A 24,003-nucleotide genomic window follows, 5' to 3' on the forward strand; every position below is an offset into this window, starting at 1 on the left:
CAACCCAAGAATGAATTTCCTTTTCCAGAAAAGATACAAATTTAAGCCGTAACAAAAGTTTTTAGCAGGTCACCATCTTAATTGTTCAACACCAGTGCAGCCCAGGTGTGACAGTCAAATACATTCTCTTGGAATTTAAGAAATTTGGTATTGAGTTTCCCAAATTCCAACACAGGAGTGTGCAATTTCAAAAAAATCACCCAACAACAAGGCATTCGCTAACCCATCATCACACTCTCGGGTTCTTTTTGCTCACACAACACCAGCGTTGTTGCTCATTCCGTTGTAGTGTGTGTTCATCATACATTAACTGCACCTACTTTTACCTCTTTTAAGAGGACAACGCTTGTATTGGTTTCATTCAACACTTAAGACATTTTCTTCTTTCTTTTTCCAAGAAAACTTGTAGCAATACGAGCAACAATATCACATTTGTATCATATTAAATGTACAAATCGAAATCAGCAAACATGTTAGGAACATCTCATAATTCAAATACTGCTTCGTCCAATACGAAGGCTTATACCTCTCCGTTCTCGCTATCTTCACTTGCTGTTGATATTTCACCTCATCACTCATCACCTCTGACGATGAGTGGTACTCCAGAATGGTTATCTTCATCGGTAATACCAATGACTTCACCTACTCTTTATGAATCCACTTTGGAGCAACACGAAGCCGTTATGAAGATTTTCAATCAGAAACAGCATCACGATGAGGAAGAACCTCAATGGTTAACGAATAATAATCATTCCGATCATGAAGATGAAGAGTTCTTTGCTGTTGGAGATTTACAATCGATTGTAGATAATAATAATAACAACACTGACACACATCCATTTGTTCCTTCAATGGATTCACAACACGAAAACCATCCATCATCAAAGGCAATTGATAATTCTAATGCTCACCACCATCATCATCATAGCCTTGAACAATACGTACTTTATTCAGAAGAATATGATGAAGGTGTTTTACTCTCGGAAAGTCATCTCTTTCGTCAAATGATTCAACCAACAGGTATGTATGAATGTGCTATTTATTCAAATTCATAAAATGTAATTAACACTTCTTGCATCACTACAGCAGAGAAACGGCGTGTAGGAATTAACAATATCGTTCAATTGATCATTAAGCATGCGAAACTGTGGAAAGAAACGAATTATAGTAACGATGATTCTACGAGTAGTAGCAATGACGATGAGGATTTACACCCAGCAAAGTTCTTTGAACGCTATTCCGGTCTGATATCGAGATTTGCCTATGAGTGTCCATTTGAAGACGTTTCGTCCGCTTTCATAAAATTAATTGATGATTTAGAAAGAGACTATGGAATCAAATGTATTCAGAAAGCAGATAAGCACAATGGATTTATTCGAGCGGTTTCACATTTCTTTTCCCCAACCATTTTCAAACCTATTTTCAAATTGGCAAGCTCCTCTGACACTCATCACTTTATTCAAAACACAAAGGAACATTTTAAAAACATTTTCATTGAAAATGGGGTTGTACCACATGTATCGCAGGTATTATTTGCACATCCTTCTTTTGCAGAAATTTATTACAAAACTTATAATTTCGTGATGAAATCTAATGGACCACTCCCTCTTGATTGGAGATGCTATATTTCTATATTTGCTGCTTCGAGACACAATTGTAAATATTTAGTGCGAAGACTAGAGGCAGAATTTTTACTTTATGGAGGAGACAGCAAATGGCTACAGGGTATAGAATTTATTCCACCAAAGCTAAAAAAGCTTGTAAAACTCAATTCGATACTTTGCCACATGCCTTGGATGGTAACTGAAGAACTCATATCAGAGTTAGTGAGCAATAAGGGTGCAGATGATTCTGGATGGACCATTGCCGAGTTGGTTCATGCAATTACAATAATGTGTCATTTCTTTTCACTGCCAGGATTAATTTTTGGAACAGGCATACTACCAGATGATGATACCACTCCAGTATCAGACATTCAAAATTCATCAATTATGGATAATGAAGAAGTGAGAAAGAGACAGAAAAACGAAACTCAAAAATTGGTGGAAACGTTGACAAAACACGACACTGACGACGACACACCAATTGACAAAAATCAAAGAAATAAGGCCTTTGAGAGTACAGAGTCTGAGGCTACAGATTCATCGTCAAAACCTGTTGTACCAACCCATCTATACAGCAATTTGAATAACTTTGATTGCTTTTCGAGGCCACACTTTGCCTCAATGACTTTCTGGGAAGCCCAACACTACCAAGCTCAACATAATGAGCGATCAAGGACGGCAAGCACGGAAGGATTAATTCCAGAATCATCGATTCGTGTGCCTTTAATTACCTCTGCTTCCACAATCAAGAAAAGTACAACTAATAGACAACATTTACTCAAGACTAAAAAGTACAAACACAACAAGTACGATTTTACTTACAAAGATTTTGACGTTAAAAGCAAAACTTACGAAACAGCATCCATCTATGATTTCAACTGGGAAGAAAATGCTTATTCGATAATTAGCAGATTTTACCATGGAGCAGCTGATTTACTGGATGCAGAGTTTGAATTCATCTACAATATGACAGACAACAGGTGTGATGACATTAAGGATGTAGATACTTCAGCATTTCGTGCAGCAATATGGTGCTACGTCCATAGACTATATGGGGTTTCTCATGACGATTTTAACTATGAGAAAGTTAACAAGCTGCTAAATATTGACCTTAAAAAGTATATCAAAACTATAGTATGCTATCCAGAGAGGTGCACGAAAGAACAATTCATCGACATGGGTGTGAAATTACGTACGAAGGAAAAAATTCACATATGCTTACTTGCTGTAGAAGCAAGAAAACAAGTGGGATTAATTTATGGATTGAAAGCCATCAATAATTATATGCAGTAAAATGTAAACTGAAAAAATCATGTACCATGTGTTTATTGCTTTTTTATAAGCTTATTTCTTCTCTTTCTGTTCAGATTTAATGAGCTCGTGAAGACGCTGTTCTTTAAATTGTTCAAGTGCTGTTTTTTGTTGTTCCATGAGACATCCTTGTGCTGTTGAGTTAACGATGGAGACAAAGAACCAACTGATCATTAAAATTAATACAAAATCCCAAATGGTGGAAAGAATGCTTTTCGATGATTCGGTGGTGGCTTGTTTGATGGCATCTGGATGGAATTTGGCTCTTTCATTTTCGAAAAACGCTTTAACTTTTCCTTGAATGAATGGAAGTTTTAAATCCTCAACAAAATTAACAATCTTTTCCAATTGCTCCTTTCTGAAAATTGCAACAATGAGAAGAGTTTGCAAATTAGCCTTGATAATAGATTTTCCAATAACAGTAGCCAAAAAGAAAACCCAGAAGGGTACGAGATAGAAACCACAAGTGAGACCTGCCAAATCAAAAAGAGGGTTTGGAATTGATGCCATTGCTAAAATAAAGAAAAATGTGTAATTGCTTTCCACCACTGTCTCAACTTTTGATTTGAACCAATCCATCCATTCATTCCAAATTTTAGAAATTCCAGTTGGAGCTTCCTTTTTATCCGATAATTCTTCTTCATCAGAGTCATAATTTTCGTCTTCTAGACTTTCTAATGAAGAACCAGACTTTCTAGCTGCTCTAGCAATAAGAAATGGTGGAATTTCTCCAATAGCAGTTCCTAATCCCCAGAAAAGCGCCTCATATTCCACATTAGAAACAATTTCCCAAAATGTCATGCTTGTTCCTTGTGTGGCAGTTGAAGGACATGTGAAACTATTCGCTCCATACTTTGCAAAATTACACGAGTTGCATTCTGTGCATGCAATGGTAACCTTTGCAATAAATGGTCCTGTTGAAAGTCATAATTATTGTTTTGAATTTGTTTACCTCATCATCAACGTACCTAAGTACAGCAAAAATGTATGAAGTCCTGATCCAAGCCCAATAGAACTCAGCACTCCCAAAACAAGCCATTCTAAAGCAATTATAGAGTATGACATGATCGACTCTACATTATACGGCTCAATGAATGATATTCTTAAATTATTGCAAAAACTGTCAATATTTGAAATCATCTCTCTATTCCTTGTCAAATGATGATGTTCTTTACATATAAATTTCCATGTAAAAATTAAACTAGCCAGTGACATAATTAGCCCAACAATAAATACAGTCAAAAAGAGTCTCTTCTGTACAAGGTGAGAACAAAGCTGCGAAACTTTCAATTTCAACTCCATCAAACAATACCATAATGTTCTGACTGGAGATTTCAACAAGGTCAATTTTTCTCGTTCCTCCGATTGCTGTTCTTTAAATTTCTTCAATTCCTCTTTAAATAATTTCTTTGATTCCAGGCTCAATTTTTGAAGTAAATCATGATGTTTACTCAAATGGTGTGCTGGTGGTTTGGCAGTGGTCATGCTACACATGTACAGGTTCGTCCGGTGGTTGTTGAAATTGCCGTTGAAAATGGGTTCAATGTTATAGGTAGATTTCACGATGATGATGATTGAAAAAATTGTTATTATTCAAGGTTGCCATACGGTCGTATTTTGGCATGATCATCATCCCAACCAATCACTTACGTGGTTTCTTTTGATGATGGAGAGTGTTCTTCACCTTTGGACATTTTTTTTGAATATTCGAAAGAGATCAAGAGTTACCAATACATGGCAAGGTCAGTGTATACACTTCCAAAACATGTATTATTGCCTCACAGTGACTCAGAACAATTGTTTCAGAACACAAAATCTTTTCAACTTTAAGAAACAACAACACACAAAACACTCAGTGGTGTTTTATTAATCACGACGTCCATGGCTTGCCATAAGAATGAAGCGGCTTTTAATTACATTCCACATGACGCCGCGCCAAAACACATTACAAAAAATGAAGAAACACAAGACCGAAGTAACCTTTCCGATCACTTCTCAAAGTCCGAGTTTTTCTCATAAATCAAGATCATCAAAAAGTAGTCATAGGAGCGGGTCTTCAACCATTCAACAACATGTACATTTGCATCAAGTTGTAGAAGAAAAGAAATCAAAATACAATGACGAAGATGATGAGGATGATGATATGGAGGTCATGTCTGTAAATGATCAACCTCAATTTCTGAATCATACAACAGGAAAAAACAACCTTTCTCAAAATTCAGAGTCAAGGGAATCAAACAAATTGGTGAAAAGTATTAATGCTAGTATTAAAAAGTATTCATCTTCGGATGTAAAAAACTCGGTCCATTCTTCAAAAGGGTCCTTGGCTTCATCCAAAGATTTGCATGTTTCGGATGACACAATTCCTCTAAAATTGAAAAAGAAACCAAATTCTGATCCTTTTGAAGATGAACAATTGCCAACACACATCGACATGGAAGAGAACTATATTGAAGAAGATTTTAGTCACGATGAAGAAGAAAGTGTCACTAACTCCAGCAACTCCCTCCATATTCTCACAACAGTACGGCAAAAACTAGGTAAAGGTCAAGTAGCGAATTCAAATAAGGATAATAAAGAGAAGCCGTCGAAAATGGCAGAATACATTAAGAGGTTTAGAACAGCTCCTCCCACTAAACGGAGTGAAAGAAAACGGTTAGACGAAAATGAGATTGAAGAAAATATTGAGACTCCAAAAATGGAACAGAATTGGAAGACGAAATTTGTGACTGAATCAAACGACAATATTCATCCATCAATTTTAAACATTAGAAATCTAAAAGAGAGTATTAAGAATGAGATTAGGGAAGTGGACGATGATATAAGAATGGCTAGACGACACAAACCCTCTGAAGTCTACGATCAAGACTTGTCACCACAGGTGTTTTCTCTTAAGGAAAAGTTTTCCTATATTGACACTCTTGATGTTGATATTGCTGAACTAAATAACATGACTGACGAGGCCTTAGAGAACGGCTCGTTTCATCTTTTTAATGAGGAAGAAAGAAAGAAAACTAATTCCACAGCCCAGAACTCCAGTGTATTAAGCAAAAACACCACAGATAGTGAAGAAGATTATGAAGATTTGTTTGAGGAAAATATTAGAACCAGATTGAAATCAATAGGGTTGTCAGACTCCATTTTAGGTATTGACCATCTTCGAGGAGAGCTTTCGTTGGAAAAGAAAGCTGACAGCCTCATCAAACAAAAGGAAAAATCTATAGTCTCAATCGACCCCAAAGACATTTTGGACAAAGATGATAGAGACTCCCTTTACAATAGCGCAACAAACACGTCGAAAATCAGTTCTCAGAAATTGGTCACATCTGTAATTCAAACGAGTGAGCCAAGAGGTGGACCGACCAACGAGGAAAATACAAATCAGAAGCTCAGAGATCAGCAACAAAGTAAGGATAATAACGTCCAAGTAATCCCAGCAACTCAACAAAACAAAAGTTCCACAAACATTGAAAGCATTTTAGGACAATCACTGCAATCTATATCATCTGTAACCTCTTTGAATGATAATGACATCAGTATTGGTGGTTGTCAACGAATGATCGAAGAAATGGTCACCTCCCAAGATTTTTCTCCAAATCTGTCACAACCTATTGACATTAACGACGACAATCATGAACTATTCACTTCAGACTACATTTGCCAAACATTAAGACAAAAAATTGAATTCTTGAAAAAGAAGTTACTGGAGCTAGAAGCACAAAGGTAAACCAATGTATTACAAGATCTTGTGGGGATTCATAATGTTTTTTGGATCTAAGGTTTTTTTCAAGGATTTCATCAAATTAATTGACACGTCGCATTGAGAATAATGCAAATACTTCTTTTTCAGCATGCCGATTCCGTGTTCTGAAGATATACTTCCTCTATGTTTGCTGGTCCATTCATACACGTAGGGTTCAATAGTATCCTTAATGTTTTGGTCAAATGTTGGTGAGGTAATGTTAAGATGTAGATTTTCGTCACCCAAATGGCCAAAGCTAAATACCTTAGCTTGAGGGAAGATTTTCATTCTTTCCTTCATATCCAACACAATATCATACATTTTCGTGAGTGGAATTGAAATGTCATATTTGTAAACGTATCCATCCTTTTTGAGAGACTCTGAAACCAATTCTCTAAACTTCCACAAATAAAGATATTGCTTCTCATCAAAGGCCAAACTTCCATCCGATGCTACTCCTTCTTCCAAAGCTTTCGCAAAGAACATGTTCAATTTTTCTTCATCATGCTCTCGTGAACTTCCTTGAGTTTCAATCACCATGTAGAATGGGTGTTCTCCCTCTACTGGTGGGGAACCTAAGGTATCCTTGTGATGTTTCATGACCAGTTTCATACTGTCCTTATCTACAAACTCGACTGCTGATAGAATTTCGCCCAATTCTTTTTTAGCCATGAAAATTAATTGTTGAACTTTTTCAAACGAGTCCACTGCAACAAGAGCAACGTTGATGGATTTTGGTTTAATAGCCACTTGGAGGCTCACCTTGGTGATAATTCCCAATGTTCCCTCACTTCCAATAAATAAATGTGACAAATGATAGCCGGTATTATCCTTTCTTATTTCCTTAATATTGTCCATAATAGAACCATCAGGTAACACACATTCTAATCCAAGTAAATTTGAGTGTAACGATCCAAATCTGATAAATCTAATTCCTCCAGCTCCTGTTGCAATATTTCCACCAATTTGACAACTTCCTTTTGCTGCTAAATCTAAGGGCATTTGATAGCCCTTTTCGTTTAGAAAAAGATTGAGTTGCTCCAAAATACATCCTGATTGACAAACAAGAGTACCACTTTTTTCATTGAATGATATTATCTCATTCATTAAATTAGTACTTAAAATCACTTGAGGTCTTGGTTCAATGGTGGAATCAACAGGGACTCCTGAAATAAATTAAATCACACACAAGCAATGGGATAGAAAAAGTAAATAATAAATTTTCTAGATATCAGAGATGCTGTTACTTACCAGCTCCTACCAGTCCCGTGTTTCCTCCTTGAGGAACAATAGCAATATTATTTTCATAACAATATTTAACAATTTTAGCAACTTGTTGAGTGGTTCTTGGTCTCAAAACCAATTCCGATGATCCTCTATATTGACCTGTCCAATCAGCATTGAACGCCAAATCAATAGAATCAGGACTGTATAATACTTCTCCACCTTTTTTTCGGGATGAATCGTCTTGAGTAAATATTTCTTCAAACGCCCGAACATGATCCCGAGAAATTAGTCCCGAAGGATTAAGAGATTGATGAAAGCAATTGAATTGTCCAACAACATTGAATTGATTGAGACTGAGTGATGATGATTTTGTAATACACTTGTTGAGTGCTACCACCATAATTTTTCCACGTCCTCCTCCATAAATTAGTTTGGTTGATCTTCCGTTAGCAACAACACTTGAAAGAAATAAATTTGCCATGTTTTTTTTGGTGTGATTGTGTGCGGCGGCCGACAGGAACATTTTTTATTGGTATTGTGACAATGGAGGATTCATGCAATCCGTCATGCCACAGTTGCTGCTCCTGTCATGCTGCTAATGATCAGACTCCTCTCCATTTTCGTGATGATTTTCATCTGAGGCAGATGGGTTGTAGAAAGGTTCTGTAGAATTTGAAGAAGAACCTGCCACTAAATCATGATTGTTGTGTTCTGGTAGGGAATTGGAAGTAGTAGTGGTAGGTTTTTGTATCTTTTTTTGTCTACGATCTTCTCGAGATTCGCTATCAGAATCTTCATCACTTGAGGACCAATCATTCTTTCTTCGTTTTTTATCACTGTCTGCAAGATCTGTGTAAGGTTTGTGATGTGTTCCCAGAGGTGTAGTAGAATCACCAGTCTTTTTCTTGGATGAAATCAAGGATGTTTTCTTGCTCGAAAAGTGAGGTTGGTTATAGTATGGATCTGTCACAGGTGCAATCGGAGGGAATTTAGAGCTTTGTGCTAAATGATTTACAGCATATTGACCTGTACCAGTTGCAGGATTAATTGAAGGAGCAGTGGAAGCATAAGCCTTTCCACCACCTAAAATAGGTGTCCTAGATGGATTGATTCGAATATTTCTATTTCCTAACAATGTGCCGGAGCATTCTAAAGCCTTATTTCTAGATTCGAAATGTAAAAACTCAACGAATGCAAAACGAGCACTGTGAACAGCATCACCTGCTAATACAACTTTTGTTACAGGTCCACAATTAGCATCAAAAAATTCTTTAAGATCATCTTCACTTAATCCAATATCAACATTTCCTACATAAACCGTCCTATTGATTTGATCATGATGCACTGGAGTAAAAGAATAAGTTGCACCATTACCAACAGCTCCTGGAGTTGGTTGAATTGGTGTTCGTGATCCAAGAATTCTCAATGCATATCTTCCCAAGAATTGGCCAGAGAGTGAGATCGCTGCTTGAGCACTTTCCTTTTGTTCGAATTCAAAAAAACCAAATCTGGTTGGATGTTGGGTGTCTCCACAAACTCTATAATTTGCAATTCTTCCACAGTATGAAAAGAACTCACAAACTTGATTCTCTGTTATTTGAGTGTCAATGCAAGTAACATAAATTGTTCTTTTCACTTTTTCCTCGTCATCAGCTCTTTTCTTTAGATCAGTTTCGGAAAGGTATTTGTATAGAGGTGGTGAGTTTGGGTTCTCCTCTGATTGTTCCGGTTGACTAGGTGATGCATTCACGATTTGTTGTTCGGATGAAGGCTTGTTTGGGGGTGAAGAAATTGGATTACGACTGAGTGATATTCTCAACGTTTTCCCCAATAAATCTGTTCCGCTCAACTCGAGAGCAATCTTGGCCTCTTCAGATGATGCGAATTCAACAAAGGCATAACGATTTGTTGTGTCTCTATCAGATCCGAAGTTAAAGGTTGTCGGTTATGTAATTTAATGACAACAAAAAGAACATAAGCCCTTCACGATCCAACGACAATATGTACTACTTACCCAGCCATCTTGCAGTTTGTAATCGTTCCGCACTCATCAAAAAATGTTTTCAATAATTCTTCGTTGAATTGCTCGGGAAGGTTGCTAACGTAAATTGTTCTACCCATACCAGGCTTTGATGACATTTTTTTTAATGAGTGATGAGATTTATTGTGACTTTTTCGAAGAAGTGTTGGTTTGCTACACAGTATTCTGCAATGATGATGATCTGTTAGATATCATCTAGAAGAATCTTCTCAAATTGAAAATACCACCTTCAAAAGGTCTGGTTGCCTTTTCTTGTGATTCCTCTTTGTGTTCCGATTCCAAGTTATTGTTTTCAATTACATTATTTACAACAGGCGTAGTCGAAGGAGCATTGTTTGATTGGGAGGTTTCTATCACATTGCTCGTAATGGTGTTCGTTGTTGTTGTTGTTGTCTCCTCTTTTGATTCCTCAGTTTCAGAAAAAGCTTGTTGATTTTCTTCAGCTTGTTTTCGTTTAGCCTCGATGGCATCAGCATCAAAGTACAAGTGAAATTGTCGACCTGCTGGTATTCCGATGCTACATCCAATAATCAATCCTAGTAAACCTGCTCTCGCTCCGAAACTTTTCATTTTTTAATATTTTGATGAGATTGCAAAGATCTCAGTAGTGCTGGCTGTGCATTTCATTTACCAAATACTGTCATAAAAAGATCTGTTTCCTCTTCCTGTGATGCTATTGTAAGGTGGATGATGATCACTGCTCCAAAATAAATATCGCACCAACACCATCCATACTAGAATCATCCCAGGAATCCATCCTAGCAATGTCAACAACAAGCATAATTTTAGAGCTTTCTGGGAACCCTTTTTGAAAAAGTAGCAATCCCTTGAGTCCATACGCATGGAATCCCTCCCATCGATAATATATTCGGAATCAAACATTGAGAAAGTATGACAATTATTGTGCCAACATTTTCTTGCCAAATAATACATGGCAAATGGTGGGCATAATATTGAAAGAACGAACACGAGAACGCATTCCAACAAAAATGCAAACAACAGGCAACAAGCTACTGCTGGTGAGAGAGGCTGCATTTTTATTACGTTGACATTAAAACGTGCTTGTGAAATAGGATCATTCTGTTTGCTGTTGAGATGGCTGTTGATTGGAGAGCTTTGTTTTGATGAATTGCAATTCCTGTTTTCGTTTCATGACAACTTGCTTGAGTTCTCTTTTGAATGGTGAAACGGTCTTGTTGGGTGACGAATTGAGATCATTAAGGTCGCTCTCAAGGTTGTTGTCACTTTGGTAATTACTCTTAGATAAATCCACACTCAACATTGTTGAATGAGACGACGGCAACTTTAAACGATGGATCGGCATGAGCGGTGGCATTCTCAGCCGAGGTTCACTTGAAATGTTTTGAAAAGCACTTTCTTTTGGTTCCGACTCATTCTCAAATTCATAAACCTTCATAACGTTTGGATCATCTGAATGAGCCTCTGATTCTGAACTCGTATTGAAACCTTCTTCATGGTAAAATTTTCTGTCATATTCTTTGGAAGCTTCTTGGATAGGAATTGTAGAAAAGTCTTCAAACAACTCATCAATCTCCTTGCTCGATATGCTTTGTGATAATGGTTTAGGAAATTTGTGTGAGCTTACTTGTTTACAAAAAGCTCCAATCTTATACTTCAAATTGTGTACAGAGATAAAAAGAGAACTTTCGGTTTGTTGAAATTGTTCTTCTGTTTGATTTTGTTCAGTTATTAAATAGAGATAAGATCGAATACTATCCATCGAACTCTCAATTTCTTTTTTGTATTGGTTGAATTGGTCATAATCTGATTCTTCTGTGGCTTTGGAGAGCTTTTCAATTTTTTCAACAATTTTGATTGAGAGTGAACCAATTTTGCCCTTCTCAGATAATTCGTGCATAACTGAAGAACATTGTTTCGACAATAGTTGACATGGTTCACCATAAATCATTGAGTCAATTAATTATAAACTGTAACACTCACATTTTTCTTTTGATTTCATGCTTAGCTCCTTGTGATTCTTGCACGTTGTTATCAGCGCATTTATCAAAAAATCATCAATGTCACTGTTGATTTGTGTTAATTCGGTAATTATTGAAATGCTATTACCTGAAATACTATTGATAAACATAGAAATTTCTTCGAGTTGAGGAATTTCCTTATCTTGAACCGTTTGAATGATATACAACACACTATTCTTTAGCTTGATAGTTGAAGTCAAAGATTCAACAAGATTTTTTCTCATTTCTTTGCATCTCAACATGCTCTCTGGAGTATTAAGCTCTATTCTCGAAATGGGTGCATTGTGAAGATTATCGCTGCAATTGAAGTGTTTACACAATAGTTTATGCCATAATGCGGTAAAAATAACCTACATAAAGTATCCGCGAGCGGTGAGTTCAACTTCTTTGATTGTTTTTAAAACATCTCTGCATTTCTTTGAGTAAACTTGCATCGATCGAACAGCTCGCTTCAAAATATTTGGGGTGGCATGATTTTGATCCTTCAATAGGTACATGGTATTCTATAGTGTTTCCGTCACAGTAAATTGATTTAAATTACCAACCTAGATAATCATTTACTCACCTCAAATTCTCTAAATTTCACCACCAATAAAAAAAGTATTATTAAACACAAAGCAGAAAATAAAGGATGAAAAAACTCGATATCAAAAATTACCAATACGGTAAACAGTATAATAATGAGAGAAGAATTCGGCTGCTCTATTGTTATGCTTGCTTCGTCCTCAATACACTCCATACTGTCTTCAATAATTTCAGCCTTTTGTTTTCCTAGAATAAATGCAAAGTGGTCTAAATAAGCCTCAACAGCTAAATTTTTGTAATATTTGTCATAGTCAAATAATAGAAAAATAGTCTTCGCCCAAATGTAGCTAGAAATATGAATACAAAGAGAGAAAAATTCTTTTGAGATTACAATAAATGATTTATGATCGTCGATGAGAGTGTGATTATTGACCTGGGATATTGCAAAATGTGTTATGGATGATGCATGATTTATCTCTTCATTCTGATTTTTCGTTGTTATTGTATTGAAATTAGTACTTGTTGTATCCGTAACTCCTTCCGAACGAGGTTCATGATTGCATTCGAGTAACTCATCCAATTTTCTGCTGAGAGGTGTATTTGCTCTCAACACTTGCATTTTTTGCTGCTTGTTTCCGACAAGCGAGTGATCCTGTGCAAACATCAATAAACGGTTAATAATGTGTTGTTGAGTTTTAATGAATCCCAAAAGAAGACGATCACTTGAAGTGGGGTTTTGTAGAAATACCGTCCTTCATTTTCATTAAAATTATTTTCAAAGATTATTCTTGCTCTTCGCAATACTTTTGATAATCAGTCTTGTTCATTAAACCTTCTGCCTCCTTTTCAAATTCCATCTTAATCATCCATCCATCTTGTTCAGCGCTTTCGTTAACAATTCCTGGATTATCTGAAACAACGCTGTTGACTTCAACAACTTTGCCCGAAACAGGAGAATAAACTTCGCTCACTGATTTAACACTTTCAACTTCTCCAATCACACTGCTGGCCTTGATGACATCACCAGGCTAGTTGATGATGATGATGAGATAACCAAAAGATTGATGATTTTAAATTCCACAAAATATTTTGAAAAGAACGGATGACACAGGTTCAATCAAAATATTAAAAATTGATTTAAATTGATGATGATTCAAGTGATATCAAATAGTATTCACTTACCTTTACGGACAATTCAACATGAACAATTTCTCCAAGTTTCTTTTGAGCCTCATCTGAAATACCAACAACAACGCTCTTTCCGCTTTCAAATCTCACGTATTCGTGGTCCTTTGTGTATTTAACGGTGGCGTATCCTCTTCTTTGAACAAAATTCAAGCACGATGTTCTGAGAAGGAGTCTGCTAGTTGATGATTTGGTGATTGCAGAGAACATTTTTTTGAAACGTTCTTCTCTGAAATAGTTTCTTGGTCCAGTGATATTGGGGATTGTCAGTGTTATTATCAGTTTATTGTATGCATGATGGAAAGCATCGAGAATTAAAGAAAACAAAACACAGCCGACAGGCACTACAAGCGTGCAATGACGATTGGCTGCTTGATTTTTTCCACTTACTAGCAGAAAATCCGTTTCCAGAAAATAGAAGAAAAAAATGAACTAGAAGGAACTCTTGCAACATTCCAAACGACGAAAGCAACAAAAGAATGCCTTCACAATCAACCTCTCGCAACCGTCACAATTACAGACAAACCAACAAGAGCGTCAGTTTTTCTCTCGATCTCGACGAAGAAAACAACAATTTTGATGACTTTCCATTCGAAGAGGACAAAAAGCACCGATTGACTCAATCTCCGAAATTTACATTCGATGATGACGAAGATTCGAGCATGCGTGATGAAAGTGTGGTGGTCTCGTCGATACCACATCTCGATTCACCTCGATTTGATTCGGAAGATGATGAAGACATGTGCGACGATGATCATATCACTCCTCGTGCCGAAGATAATTTATCTCAACCCTTGTCACAAATTTCATCATCAGAAATTGCCGATTATTCTTCAATCAAAGTCAAAACAGAAATTGATGAACTGTTTGAAGAATGTGAAAGAGAAAAACAAGAAGAGGATCTCTCATGGAAGCCTCGACCATCATCAGATGTTAAATCTCCAATTTTATTTTCATCAAGCGTACCAACACAAGTTTCATCTCCGATTTTATCGAGTCCAGTTGGACTAAGCCAATATCAAAAAGAACAACGTAACGTTTATCAATATGAAGATATTAAGCAATTGACACAACCACAATCAACAACTTCAAAAACTGAAAATAATGATGATCCTATTGATTTTGATCTTACTGAATCTCAATTGGAGAGTTTACAAAGAGAGGATGAAAAAAGTACATTTCACAACTTTGAACCCACAGATAAAACTGGTTCAGAAGTGAAAGTGAAACAAGAAGCAATCCTTGAAAATGGTCACGCACCAGTTCAAAACTCAAATGAGAATTCAAATCCGATTAGCAATAATGGAGTTTCTACTGAAGCTCAAGAGCTTAACACACCAGCCACTGATGCCAATGTCATCATCATGAACAATGATAACCATGCAGTAACAGAGGATGATGATATTGATTACTCTCAAATTGAAGCAGCGCTCAGAGAAGCAGATGAACAAGAAAAGCTAAATCATCCCCAGGAAAGTGTTGAAGAAGAATATGTGTCACCAATGGAACAATTTAGATCCAAAATACCAACTCAATCCTCTCCTTCCCAACATCAACAACCAAGAAAACAACCTCTTTCCAAACATCCAAGCTCCTCCAAGGTCAAAGATGAAATTCAAATGAGTCAAGAATCTGGTTTGTTTCCACCACCAGTGATTGTAGATGAAATTGAAAATTCAGAAGGATCACAAATAGGAGATTCTGTAAAACTTTCTGCTCCAACCAAGAGTCCAGAACGTCCTCTTACCTTTAGAGAGGCTGTATATAAGAAACATAGTCATTCACCTCCTGGAAAACCAATCGTTCCAGATAAGGAGCTTGTAGCAATCAAAGATCAATATGGATTAATTGTTTTTCAAAGAGGAAACAATTATGCCAATGAAGAAAGAATTTTTGAAATGAATGTCGAAACTATTGAAGTTGAAGAGGGTGTAGAGTTGACATTTCTCACCTCCAAATGTTGGGGAACATTAGAAATTCCATACACTCAAAGTATTATTTTTGACTCAAAAACCATGAATTTAAAGAAATGTAAATGCTCTTGCCCTGTGGAAGATCATTGTAAGCATACTTGTGCTTGTCTCATTACTTGGTTAGACTGTAAAAAGAAGAGTGTACCATTTCCATCTCTTAATTCACTTGGAAATCGATTAGAAGCAACTCTAAATGAATTGAATGACTTGAGAAAAGAAGTTGAAAGATTAAGGAAAGAAAATGAATGTCTTAGAGATAACTATAGTACAAACAGTGATGATTCCATGAAAGGAGATGGTTGCAGCACTCCAATAACAAAGATGTTGAATCAAGTACGAGATGGTTTTGTTTCTTCCAACAGCATTGAAAAGACTCCAAATCAATTATCATCCATCTTTTCTTCTCCAATCTCTCCCAGCTCGGTAGCAGAATCGACGGATCTCAAACGAAAACGATCTACGTTTGCTCAAGGTGAAAGAGATCCTCACATTGAACTTGGAGAAACATGTAAGAAAATACATTTTTAAATTCATGAAGTCAATGTTTTCTTCCTTTGAACTACCATATTGATGTCCAGTGACTGAATTTACAGCTTTTGACCTCAAAAAAAAATCGAGTGGAATCGATCGTTAAGAGAGAAATTATTGCAATGCCATCATCAGTTCGGAGCGCAAAGAGTCCCTCTCGACCAACACCGAGATCTTCAACAAAATCACCTGTTCAAAAGGATCCGATGGAAGAATTTTATAAGGATCCTAAAAAGTATCAAGATTATTACAATGAACTTTATGATTCGTTACAGACAGAAAAAGCAAATTTTGATGAATGCTCTTTTGTTTTCCTTAATACGAAACGACCTCTTGAACCAATAATAACACTTCAAACTACTTCGGAAGAATTGTTTTATGGATCTTTTGATGGTCCCATTCGATGTTTCAGTACATCTAATGGAAAGAGAACACAAACGCTTAGAGGTCACTCTTCCCTGGTTTCTGGTTTGGAGTTAGTGAGTAGAGACAAAGTCGCAAATGAGTTGGATATGGGACCAATGGAGGATTTAAGTGAGAATACAGAAGAGGGAAAAGAAGTTTTTAAGTCACGAAATGATTATGTATTATTTAGCTCTTCAAGAGATGGAGATGTTCGATGTTGGGACCTTAATCTAAGCAAAACTATCAAACGACTCACGACAGAAACCGCAGCTCCTATGACGTGCATGAAAGTGTGTTTAAAAGAGAACTGTCCCACTTTGGTGGCAACAGGAGGCTTGGATGGAAACGTAACTCTATGGAATCTAGCAAAAGGGAGCATATCAGCAATTTATACTGGACATGCATCCGCCATATCTTCTTTAGAATATAGTGACAATAAGCTATTTAGTGCCAGTTTAGATTCATTTGTAAAAATTGTTGATATCGAAAAAGAGGAAGTATTTTCAATTATAAGGCCAAATTCACATCCAGTTAGATCAATTTCTGTGATTGGAAATGAAATTTTTGTAGGAACGTCTACTGGTGTTATACAGCAGTACGACCTTAGAACATCGGCATTGGTTGGATGTTTTAGAGGCCACACCGACTGCGTCCTTTGTACCAAAGTCTATGACCCCAACTACTTACTGTCAGGTTCAGAGGACTCATTTGTGGTATTGTGGGATATTAAGACAAAAGAAATGGTTCATGTATATGGTGGCCACAAAGACAGTGTAACTGCAATTTCGATAACTGACCAAGACAAGAGCGTCTACTCTGGATCTTTGGACAAAACAATACGTAGGTGGGCAGCTTCTAGTGCTATTGGACTTGTTCAAAAAGAAAGCCTGCTTATGGAGCACAAAAAGAAACTGGAAGAGTTATTGGCCAAAGAAAAAAAGAAGCAAGCCAAATAATATCAAAGTGTAAAAAGTGTATTGGCCTTCATGTCTACATATGCTTGTTTACGCTAATTTGAAGAAGTTAGACGGAATTAATCCTTCCTTATTATTTGCGTTTCTTCCAACGAACCATCCGTCCGAGTTGACTTCAACAACAGTGATGATTTCACCTGCTTTGAAGCTGATTTCCTGCTCATCCTGAGCATCATAATCATATTGAGCAACTACCTTTGATCCTGCTGTAATATTCAATAAATCTTCAGGAACTACTGAGCCCTGGGTTGATTCAACAAAATTCGAGGGGAATAGACCAGTTTCTCCTCTGTTATTAATGCCCAGCCACCACCCATCATCATTCATCGCAAGTACGTTAATGTAATCGCCTTCCTTAATGGTAAGTTCACCTTCCTCAGCGGCATCATATCCATAAACGCACGTAACTGTCTTGATGACTTTTGTTGGAATTTCTGTCTCTTGCTTGACAATTTCTTTCACTACAGATTTAACAGTGGTTGATGTTGAATCAAATGGAGGAGGTTGTGTACTCGTTCCATTGTTGTTGTTAGGTGTAGTAGAAGGGGTAGTCTTCGACGATGACTCTGGAATTGGAGATGAAACCTTAACGCTTGCTGCGCTTCCAGTACCAGATGGAGAGCCTACACTAACACCTCCAGGCATTGTTGAAAATCTCTTCTTATTGAGCTCATCTGGAATTTTGATAATATATGGCTCAAAGCTGTCTGGAGCAGGTGGTTGAAAACCAGATCTTGTAGATGCAATAAATGTTTGAATTTCACGTTCTTCATTCATTGCATCAAAGCTTTGTTCCATGTAGTCCGATTGAGCTGAGGTGCTCTTTCCAATGTTGAAGTTAAGTTTCGAAAAGCGTCTCAATAAATCTTTCAATTCTTTTCCTCTCTTTCTATCAAGTACTTCCAGGTTTTGCATGATCTGGCCCAGTTGAATATAGTATTTTTGATCCATTTCGTGAAGTTTCTTAATTGCTAGATCATAGTCTTCTTCAGCCTTTTTGGATCTTTTTTCGTAATTATTAATATCCTTATTTAGCTTTTCCATTTTCTTGGGAGGCAAATTGGGATCGCTATATAAAGCGATTTGTAAATCTTCTAAATGCTTCTTTTCTTCCAGGTCTTTTTGTTTTGCTTGTTGAGCATCATGTTTAGCCGAGTTAAAGTCGCTACGGAGCTTTTTTTCATCCTTGTTTGCCATCTTGATGGCCTTACTTAACTCCTTTCTGAGAAGAGTAATCTCTTTGAAGAGGTTTTCCTGAAGCTCTTTTGCAGCATCAAGATATTGGTTTCCAATAGTTTGAAATCCGGTTGCAAGTCGATCAAAAGGCTCTATTGTCTCACTAACTCGGAGCAATGCGTGTTTATCATCAATAGATTTGAATAAAGTGGCAATCAACCATTATCGCAAGCATCATTGTCATCAATGAAGAATAGAATCAATCACGAATAAAGATATCAAACAGTTGCAAATTATTTTCATCACACAATTGTGAAAACAGCGGAAAATTGAAAAATTATTGAATAATTTTCATAATAAATCATGGCGATCATCCTTCTACTCATTATATTTCATGATTATACTTACAATGAATTCTTTTCAGTAACGAGTTTGGTCTTGCATAATTTCTTCCCGATCGATTCGTATAAACTGGAAGTCTCCTTTATCAAACTCTGAAATTGTTTTACATCGGCTTTACTGATCATCAATTTATCAATTAGCTCTGAAAATCTATCCCACATATCCACCTTGTAGGAATACGAAGTCGAAACAGCCTGTGCTGTAGGGGGCAACCCACTGTTGATTTCATAGCTGGAGCTCATTTTTGTTTGTTGTTGATGCTGAAGAGCGCTTTTTGCCCTCTCCCAAACTACACCTTGATTGATAAGTGATGAGGTGAGATCAAATGGAGGGCTTGGATCTCACTCATCGCAGTGTTGATGAATGGAAGAGTATTTATTGAGGGTGCTTTGTTATTTGAAGGTAACTTAGTATGTTGTTCGTTTATTGGAAAACGAGTATTACTGCCGAGATTGAGACAACAAAAACTGATGGATGTGAGGACGTATAGTAGTTAGTAGGTTTTGAACACTTAGTGTTTTCGTTGTGGATGAGTGATTGAAGAAGTCAATGAAACGAGGTTTGGTTGCTGTTGTTGGTATAATTGCTTTTGCAAAAAGGTGTCCACGAGCACATTAAAATCGACATTAATTCGATAAAACCGAAGCAATGATTTGGCTTTTCGTTCTCGTTTCATAATTTTCCCATTTCTGCTATTCTTCTTCTCTGCATAAATCGTGATGGTACTCTTTTTCATGGCACAGCATTTTAATCTATTCTCCTTAACAAGTAAATCTTTGTCATACTTTCCAACAACGATGTGATGATGCTGGTTAAAGCAAAGAGACCCATTTTGAATTGGTTCAGCATTTTGAATTTGTCTTGAAATTTCTTCTGTCTTGATTGGATCAATTTGGATTGAGTTGGACGAATTAGCAGTGTTAGAGTATTGTGGAGAAGGTTTTGGGGAGTTTGGTGTAGTATTTACAGAGTTAGTGAAGGGAAAAGTTGGGGAGGAAAAATCAAAATTTCTGTTTGTGGAATTCTCGTTCAGATGATCAAAGTTGATTGGTTGGTGTTGTTGACAATCGTCTTCCATAAGTTCTTCGTCGTTGAACTCGTCTTCGTTGTATTCGTCTCCTTCCAAATCTTCACATTCGTCGTCATCTTCATCAATGTCACTGTATTGGATTGCAGGTCTATGGTCCTGAGTAGAAGGAGCAAAACATGTAGAATTTATCGTTCGTTGAGATTTCATTGCTAGGTTCATTAATTGCATTCTACCCATCGTTGTGTAATACCTTCGTTCTTGAGGGTTATAATTGATGGTAGATTCGGATTGATCCCGTAAATCTCCTAAATATTCTTCAAAATTCATATCCTCAACGAGTGATTCTGTCTCTTTAACAATTTCATCGACATGATTGCAAAATATTTCATTATCTTGTTTTTTAAGCTCGTGTAACGAAGGGCTCGAAACTGATCTGAGTAAATGCTGCACATATCTTGATCGCAGCTCAATAATGAATTGATAGAGTTGAGGTTTGTGAGCAAGAGACTCTAATGGGATCGAGAATAATTTATCCATTGGTACTCTGAACAAAGTCTTTTGCTGCATAATTGGGATGTTGTTACTCATATTTCCAAGTTGGGCTGATGTTGATGGCGTGAGGATTGAAGAGGACTCTAGCCGAGTTGCACTAATCATTGTGCTTGCGGTTTGCAAAAGCAATTCATTGCTACTTGCGAGGGTGGTTTGAGATTCCTGTTGATGATTCATTTCCGATCGATTGGAGAGAAGTTTTTCAATAACAGAGTGAGTTTGATAGGATGGCCGTTAAAGTGATGGTTCAAAGCCTTGTGCGCAGTTAGTGTTTTGGATGAATATTCTCTCTTCAAGTATGGTTGGATTACGAATCCGCTGCAATTGATCAATGTCGAGCAAAGATTAATGTTGATGGATCGTATTGAAAAAGAGACAAGTTATACAGAGGCGTTTGAGCTTTTTCTTTTGTTCTTTCTGTGATACAAAGTGCGAGTAAGAATCATAAAAAAACAAATGTATTCGAGATGCAATATTGAGGGGAGTTTAATTTCCACTCCACCCAACCACCTGTTCACTCTTCAATTTGAACATTGAAATGACAATTTAGTGTTTATATAAATAAATACAACTCGAAATTACGACAATTTCCATCCTCTTTACAATTTACCATTTTCATCTTAATATACCTGGAGGAGCTATTGTTGCGTTAGTTTGGTAATTCAATGTTGTTTGATTATAAATATTGTTGGTTGGAATGAATGGAGGAAATTGAGGAGTAAATGAATATGGAGGATATGGTGGGTATTGAGGAAGTAGAGGCTGCTGTAAAGGTGGAAGTAATGCAGGAATAGTTGTCATATTAATTGATGAAGTTTGATTTGGTGTTGGGGAAGATTGAGAAGGTTGGTTTGGCGTTGATTTTGGTTTTCTTCCTCTTTTCTTTGGCTGGTTAGGGTTATACATATCGAAAATCAAACTGGTATTGGATGTGTTTTGAGTAATATTTGGATATGATGAATTTTGACCTTGATTTGTGTTGGATGATTCAGGTGGGGGAAGTGAAAGAGGTTCATTCTGAAGTGTAATATTTCTAATAGGTTGACTCTTTGAAATGTTGGTTGTAGCAAGTGCTGTAGATGGTGTGTTAGGATCTGTGTTAGAGATATTTGAAAATGTGATTTTCTTTCTCTTGGACTTATCATTATTAACCAGTTGCAAGCCACCGAAAGGGTTGGTTCTCTTTTTGACGTTGTTGATAGAATTGTCAGGAAGTGCTAGAGTTGTAGTCAATTTCTTTTGTTTGTTAGCAATTTCATTATTAGTTAAATTTTCAAATTCAAGTTCTTGTAGAATATTCACTGATCTTTTTAGTCCAGGTTTGCTTGCAAATTTTAAATTTAAACGAGAATGAAATATTTCAGCTTGATTATTTGTCAAATCTAAATCTTGTATTCTTGATTTGAATGTAAGAGCCCAAATATTTGGAGCAAATAGTGCATTAGTGGACAAATCTCCAAACCAATTTCTAACAAGATACCTCCACAACTTTTCACCTGCAACACTTCTCCATGTTGCTAAAAATTCCTCCTTTTTGATGTTGAACATTTGTTCAGTCATTTTAGTTCGTGCAAGGTCTTTTAGTTCTGATTTAAAGGTCTTAAGAAGTTCTCTATTTCTCAGTGGATTGTTCGCAGGTAGTTCTCTTCTTATCCATCTTGACACTGCTTGCAAGAGATGGAACTGACATCCAACAATTTCTACATCTGGGAAAATAATTCTAAGAGCTTTGTGCATAGCTTGCTCAAAATCACAAGCAACAAATAATTTTCGAACTTGCAATAATTCAGGTACAATTAAATTTGCAATCACCATCCACAAATATGTATAGAATATTTCTGACTTAGCTTGTGCGAAAATAAATAAAACAGGAACAGCCGCATCCATTCCCTTTTTCCTTACATGAATAGTAATCATTTGCTCGCAACCTTTAGGACACACGTCAAAAGTTCCATCAACATAGATTTGATCTTCCTCAGTCACTTCTTTTAAGATATTAATTTGGTAATTGGATCCATAAATAAGAAGGAAATGTGGAAAACCTTGTACCCATCTTACAAATTGATCTTGAGATTTAGTACATGATAGATCTTGTCTGGTGTACAAATCTTGTAAACATTCAATCCTTTCAGTGTAGAATTTTTTTTTCATTTCTTTAACATCCTCTTTGGTGATTATCAATCGGTGATCTCTTAGTTCTTCTTTTGATAACTTTTTGTTTAAATTTTCTGCAATTTGTTGACTAGATCTTATATTTGTGTTTGCTTTGATGTATTCAAATAATTCCTTTCTTCGTTCCTCCGAAATCTTTTGAGGTTGACTTTTTTCAATATGAGGTGGAGCATGATCACTGTGTGATGCAACGTGTATGTATGTATCAATATCAGGATAATATCTTATTCTCGCAGAACATTTTCTGGATTTATAAAGATTGCACTTATAGGTAATACAGTGCGCAAATGTTTTGTGCTTGCTGTAGAAATAATTATTAAATCTCAATTGCTGCTGATTAGTTGTTACTTTGTGAACATTTCCTCTCGGAATTATATATTCATTTTCTTTCAAATTGATAATTTTACCATCAATTTGTAAATAATTATCTCCTACATTTGATGGCTTAGAAATAGAATTACATACATCAGTGAGCAAACCAAGCTTATCGTCATCAAATTCATCTTCGGAGTTTGTATCATATACTTCTTCATCAAAAACAGGATCAATTTCGACCGTGTCTTCGTATTCGATTGTTGTTGGGGTGATTGTATTGTGCAACATGTTGCTGTGAGTGGAATTTTTTTTTTGGGTGGACTTATTTGAAACTACCCTTCCTTTCTTTGATACTTTTTACAAAACCTAAAATAGATCATTTCATTTCAATGTGTTGGTTGAACGGTTGAAAGGTGGTCGGGTGGGGTGGAAATTTGACTCCCCTCGCAATATTTGAGCATCAACTCCAATTTAAGAAATAACCTGCACAAAACAGAGCACCTGAATACACATTTCGAGCCAGACGTGCGACACAACAAAAAATAAGGCGAGCGGATTGTGATAGCGTTGTATGCTTTGGAGATGAATAAGGTAGAGAGAAAACGCATGCGATGCAGATTCGAGACTTTCTGGTGCTGCTAGAGGAAAAAAGGAATTTGTTACTTGAGCACTTAAATTGTAGCGATTGCTTGACAAAAACATCAATGCCTGTATTCCTCTCGGATGAAAAAATAGACTTTTGTAGGTTTTTGTCAAATGGATAAGGTGTTTTTGGAGGTGTGGCGACAAGGAGGAAAAAGATTCATACGAACAAGACGGGTAACTGTTGGAATAATAATAA

General features: G+C 36.5%; 13 protein-coding genes across 13 annotated transcripts; 4 read left to right on the forward strand and 9 right to left on the reverse strand.

Moving 5' to 3' along the window:
- Positions 1–446: 446 nt before the first annotated feature.
- Positions 447–2,897, forward strand: C9374_003360 (uncharacterized protein; the record flags this gene model as incomplete). Its single annotated transcript, XM_044692880.1, has 2 exons — positions 447–1,020; positions 1,087–2,897. 2 exons carry the CDS (start codon positions 447–449, stop codon positions 2,895–2,897), a joined length of 2,385 nt encoding a protein of 794 aa, XP_044549538.1.
- A 51-nt stretch (positions 2,898–2,948) lies between these two features.
- C9374_003361 (uncharacterized protein) lies at positions 2,949–4,609 on the reverse strand (the record flags this gene model as incomplete). The annotated part of the gene is made up of 3 exons (XM_044692881.1): positions 2,949–3,829; positions 3,884–4,401; positions 4,566–4,609. 3 exons carry the CDS (start codon positions 4,607–4,609, stop codon positions 2,949–2,951), a joined length of 1,443 nt encoding a protein of 480 aa, XP_044549539.1.
- Positions 4,610–4,869: 260 nt separating this feature from the next.
- C9374_003362 (uncharacterized protein) lies at positions 4,870–6,642 on the forward strand (the record flags this gene model as incomplete). Its single annotated transcript, XM_044692882.1, has 1 exon — positions 4,870–6,642. One exon carries the CDS (start codon positions 4,870–4,872, stop codon positions 6,640–6,642), a length of 1,773 nt encoding a protein of 590 aa, XP_044549540.1.
- Positions 6,643–6,651: 9 nt separating this feature from the next.
- C9374_003363 (uncharacterized protein) lies at positions 6,652–8,365 on the reverse strand (the record flags this gene model as incomplete). The annotated part of the gene is made up of 2 exons (XM_044692883.1): positions 6,652–7,823; positions 7,909–8,365. The coding sequence occupies 2 exons, from the start codon at positions 8,363–8,365 to the stop codon at positions 6,652–6,654; spliced, it is 1,629 nt and encodes a 542-aa protein (XP_044549541.1).
- Positions 8,366–8,479: 114 nt separating this feature from the next.
- On the reverse strand, positions 8,480–10,023 carry C9374_003364 (uncharacterized protein; the record flags this gene model as incomplete). Its single annotated transcript, XM_044692884.1, has 2 exons — positions 8,480–9,800; positions 9,899–10,023. The coding sequence occupies 2 exons, from the start codon at positions 10,021–10,023 to the stop codon at positions 8,480–8,482; spliced, it is 1,446 nt and encodes a 481-aa protein (XP_044549542.1).
- A 97-nt stretch (positions 10,024–10,120) lies between these two features.
- C9374_003365 (uncharacterized protein) lies at positions 10,121–10,495 on the reverse strand (the record flags this gene model as incomplete). The annotated part of the gene is made up of 1 exon (XM_044692885.1): positions 10,121–10,495. One exon carries the CDS (start codon positions 10,493–10,495, stop codon positions 10,121–10,123), a length of 375 nt encoding a protein of 124 aa, XP_044549543.1.
- A 505-nt stretch (positions 10,496–11,000) lies between these two features.
- Positions 11,001–13,069, reverse strand: C9374_003366 (uncharacterized protein; the record flags this gene model as incomplete). Its single annotated transcript, XM_044692886.1, has 4 exons — positions 11,001–11,806; positions 11,888–12,222; positions 12,280–12,428; positions 12,491–13,069. 4 exons carry the CDS (start codon positions 13,067–13,069, stop codon positions 11,001–11,003), a joined length of 1,869 nt encoding a protein of 622 aa, XP_044549544.1.
- Positions 13,070–13,232: 163 nt separating this feature from the next.
- C9374_003367 (uncharacterized protein) lies at positions 13,233–13,845 on the reverse strand (the record flags this gene model as incomplete). The annotated part of the gene is made up of 2 exons (XM_044692887.1): positions 13,233–13,478; positions 13,633–13,845. 2 exons carry the CDS (start codon positions 13,843–13,845, stop codon positions 13,233–13,235), a joined length of 459 nt encoding a protein of 152 aa, XP_044549545.1.
- A 269-nt stretch (positions 13,846–14,114) lies between these two features.
- On the forward strand, positions 14,115–16,136 carry C9374_003368 (uncharacterized protein; the record flags this gene model as incomplete). Its single annotated transcript, XM_044692888.1, has 1 exon — positions 14,115–16,136. The coding sequence occupies one exon, from the start codon at positions 14,115–14,117 to the stop codon at positions 16,134–16,136; it is 2,022 nt and encodes a 673-aa protein (XP_044549546.1).
- Positions 16,137–16,258: 122 nt separating this feature from the next.
- Positions 16,259–17,497, forward strand: C9374_003369 (uncharacterized protein; the record flags this gene model as incomplete). The annotated part of the gene is made up of 1 exon (XM_044692889.1): positions 16,259–17,497. The coding sequence occupies one exon, from the start codon at positions 16,259–16,261 to the stop codon at positions 17,495–17,497; it is 1,239 nt and encodes a 412-aa protein (XP_044549547.1).
- Positions 17,498–17,545: 48 nt separating this feature from the next.
- C9374_003370 (uncharacterized protein) lies at positions 17,546–19,335 on the reverse strand (the record flags this gene model as incomplete). Its single annotated transcript, XM_044692891.1, has 2 exons — positions 17,546–18,854; positions 19,100–19,335. 2 exons carry the CDS (start codon positions 19,333–19,335, stop codon positions 17,546–17,548), a joined length of 1,545 nt encoding a protein of 514 aa, XP_044549548.1.
- Positions 19,336–19,604: 269 nt separating this feature from the next.
- On the reverse strand, positions 19,605–20,852 carry C9374_003371 (uncharacterized protein; the record flags this gene model as incomplete). The annotated part of the gene is made up of 1 exon (XM_044692892.1): positions 19,605–20,852. The coding sequence occupies one exon, from the start codon at positions 20,850–20,852 to the stop codon at positions 19,605–19,607; it is 1,248 nt and encodes a 415-aa protein (XP_044549549.1).
- A 438-nt stretch (positions 20,853–21,290) lies between these two features.
- On the reverse strand, positions 21,291–23,450 carry C9374_003372 (uncharacterized protein; the record flags this gene model as incomplete). Its single annotated transcript, XM_044692893.1, has 1 exon — positions 21,291–23,450. One exon carries the CDS (start codon positions 23,448–23,450, stop codon positions 21,291–21,293), a length of 2,160 nt encoding a protein of 719 aa, XP_044549550.1.
- Between the last annotated feature and the right edge of the window lie 553 nt (positions 23,451–24,003).

This window comes from Naegleria lovaniensis (assembly GCF_003324165.1).
Source record: "Naegleria lovaniensis strain ATCC 30569 chromosome Unknown tig019, whole genome shotgun sequence".
Taxonomy (NCBI): domain Eukaryota; phylum Heterolobosea; class Eutetramitea; order Acrasida; family Naegleriidae; genus Naegleria; species Naegleria lovaniensis.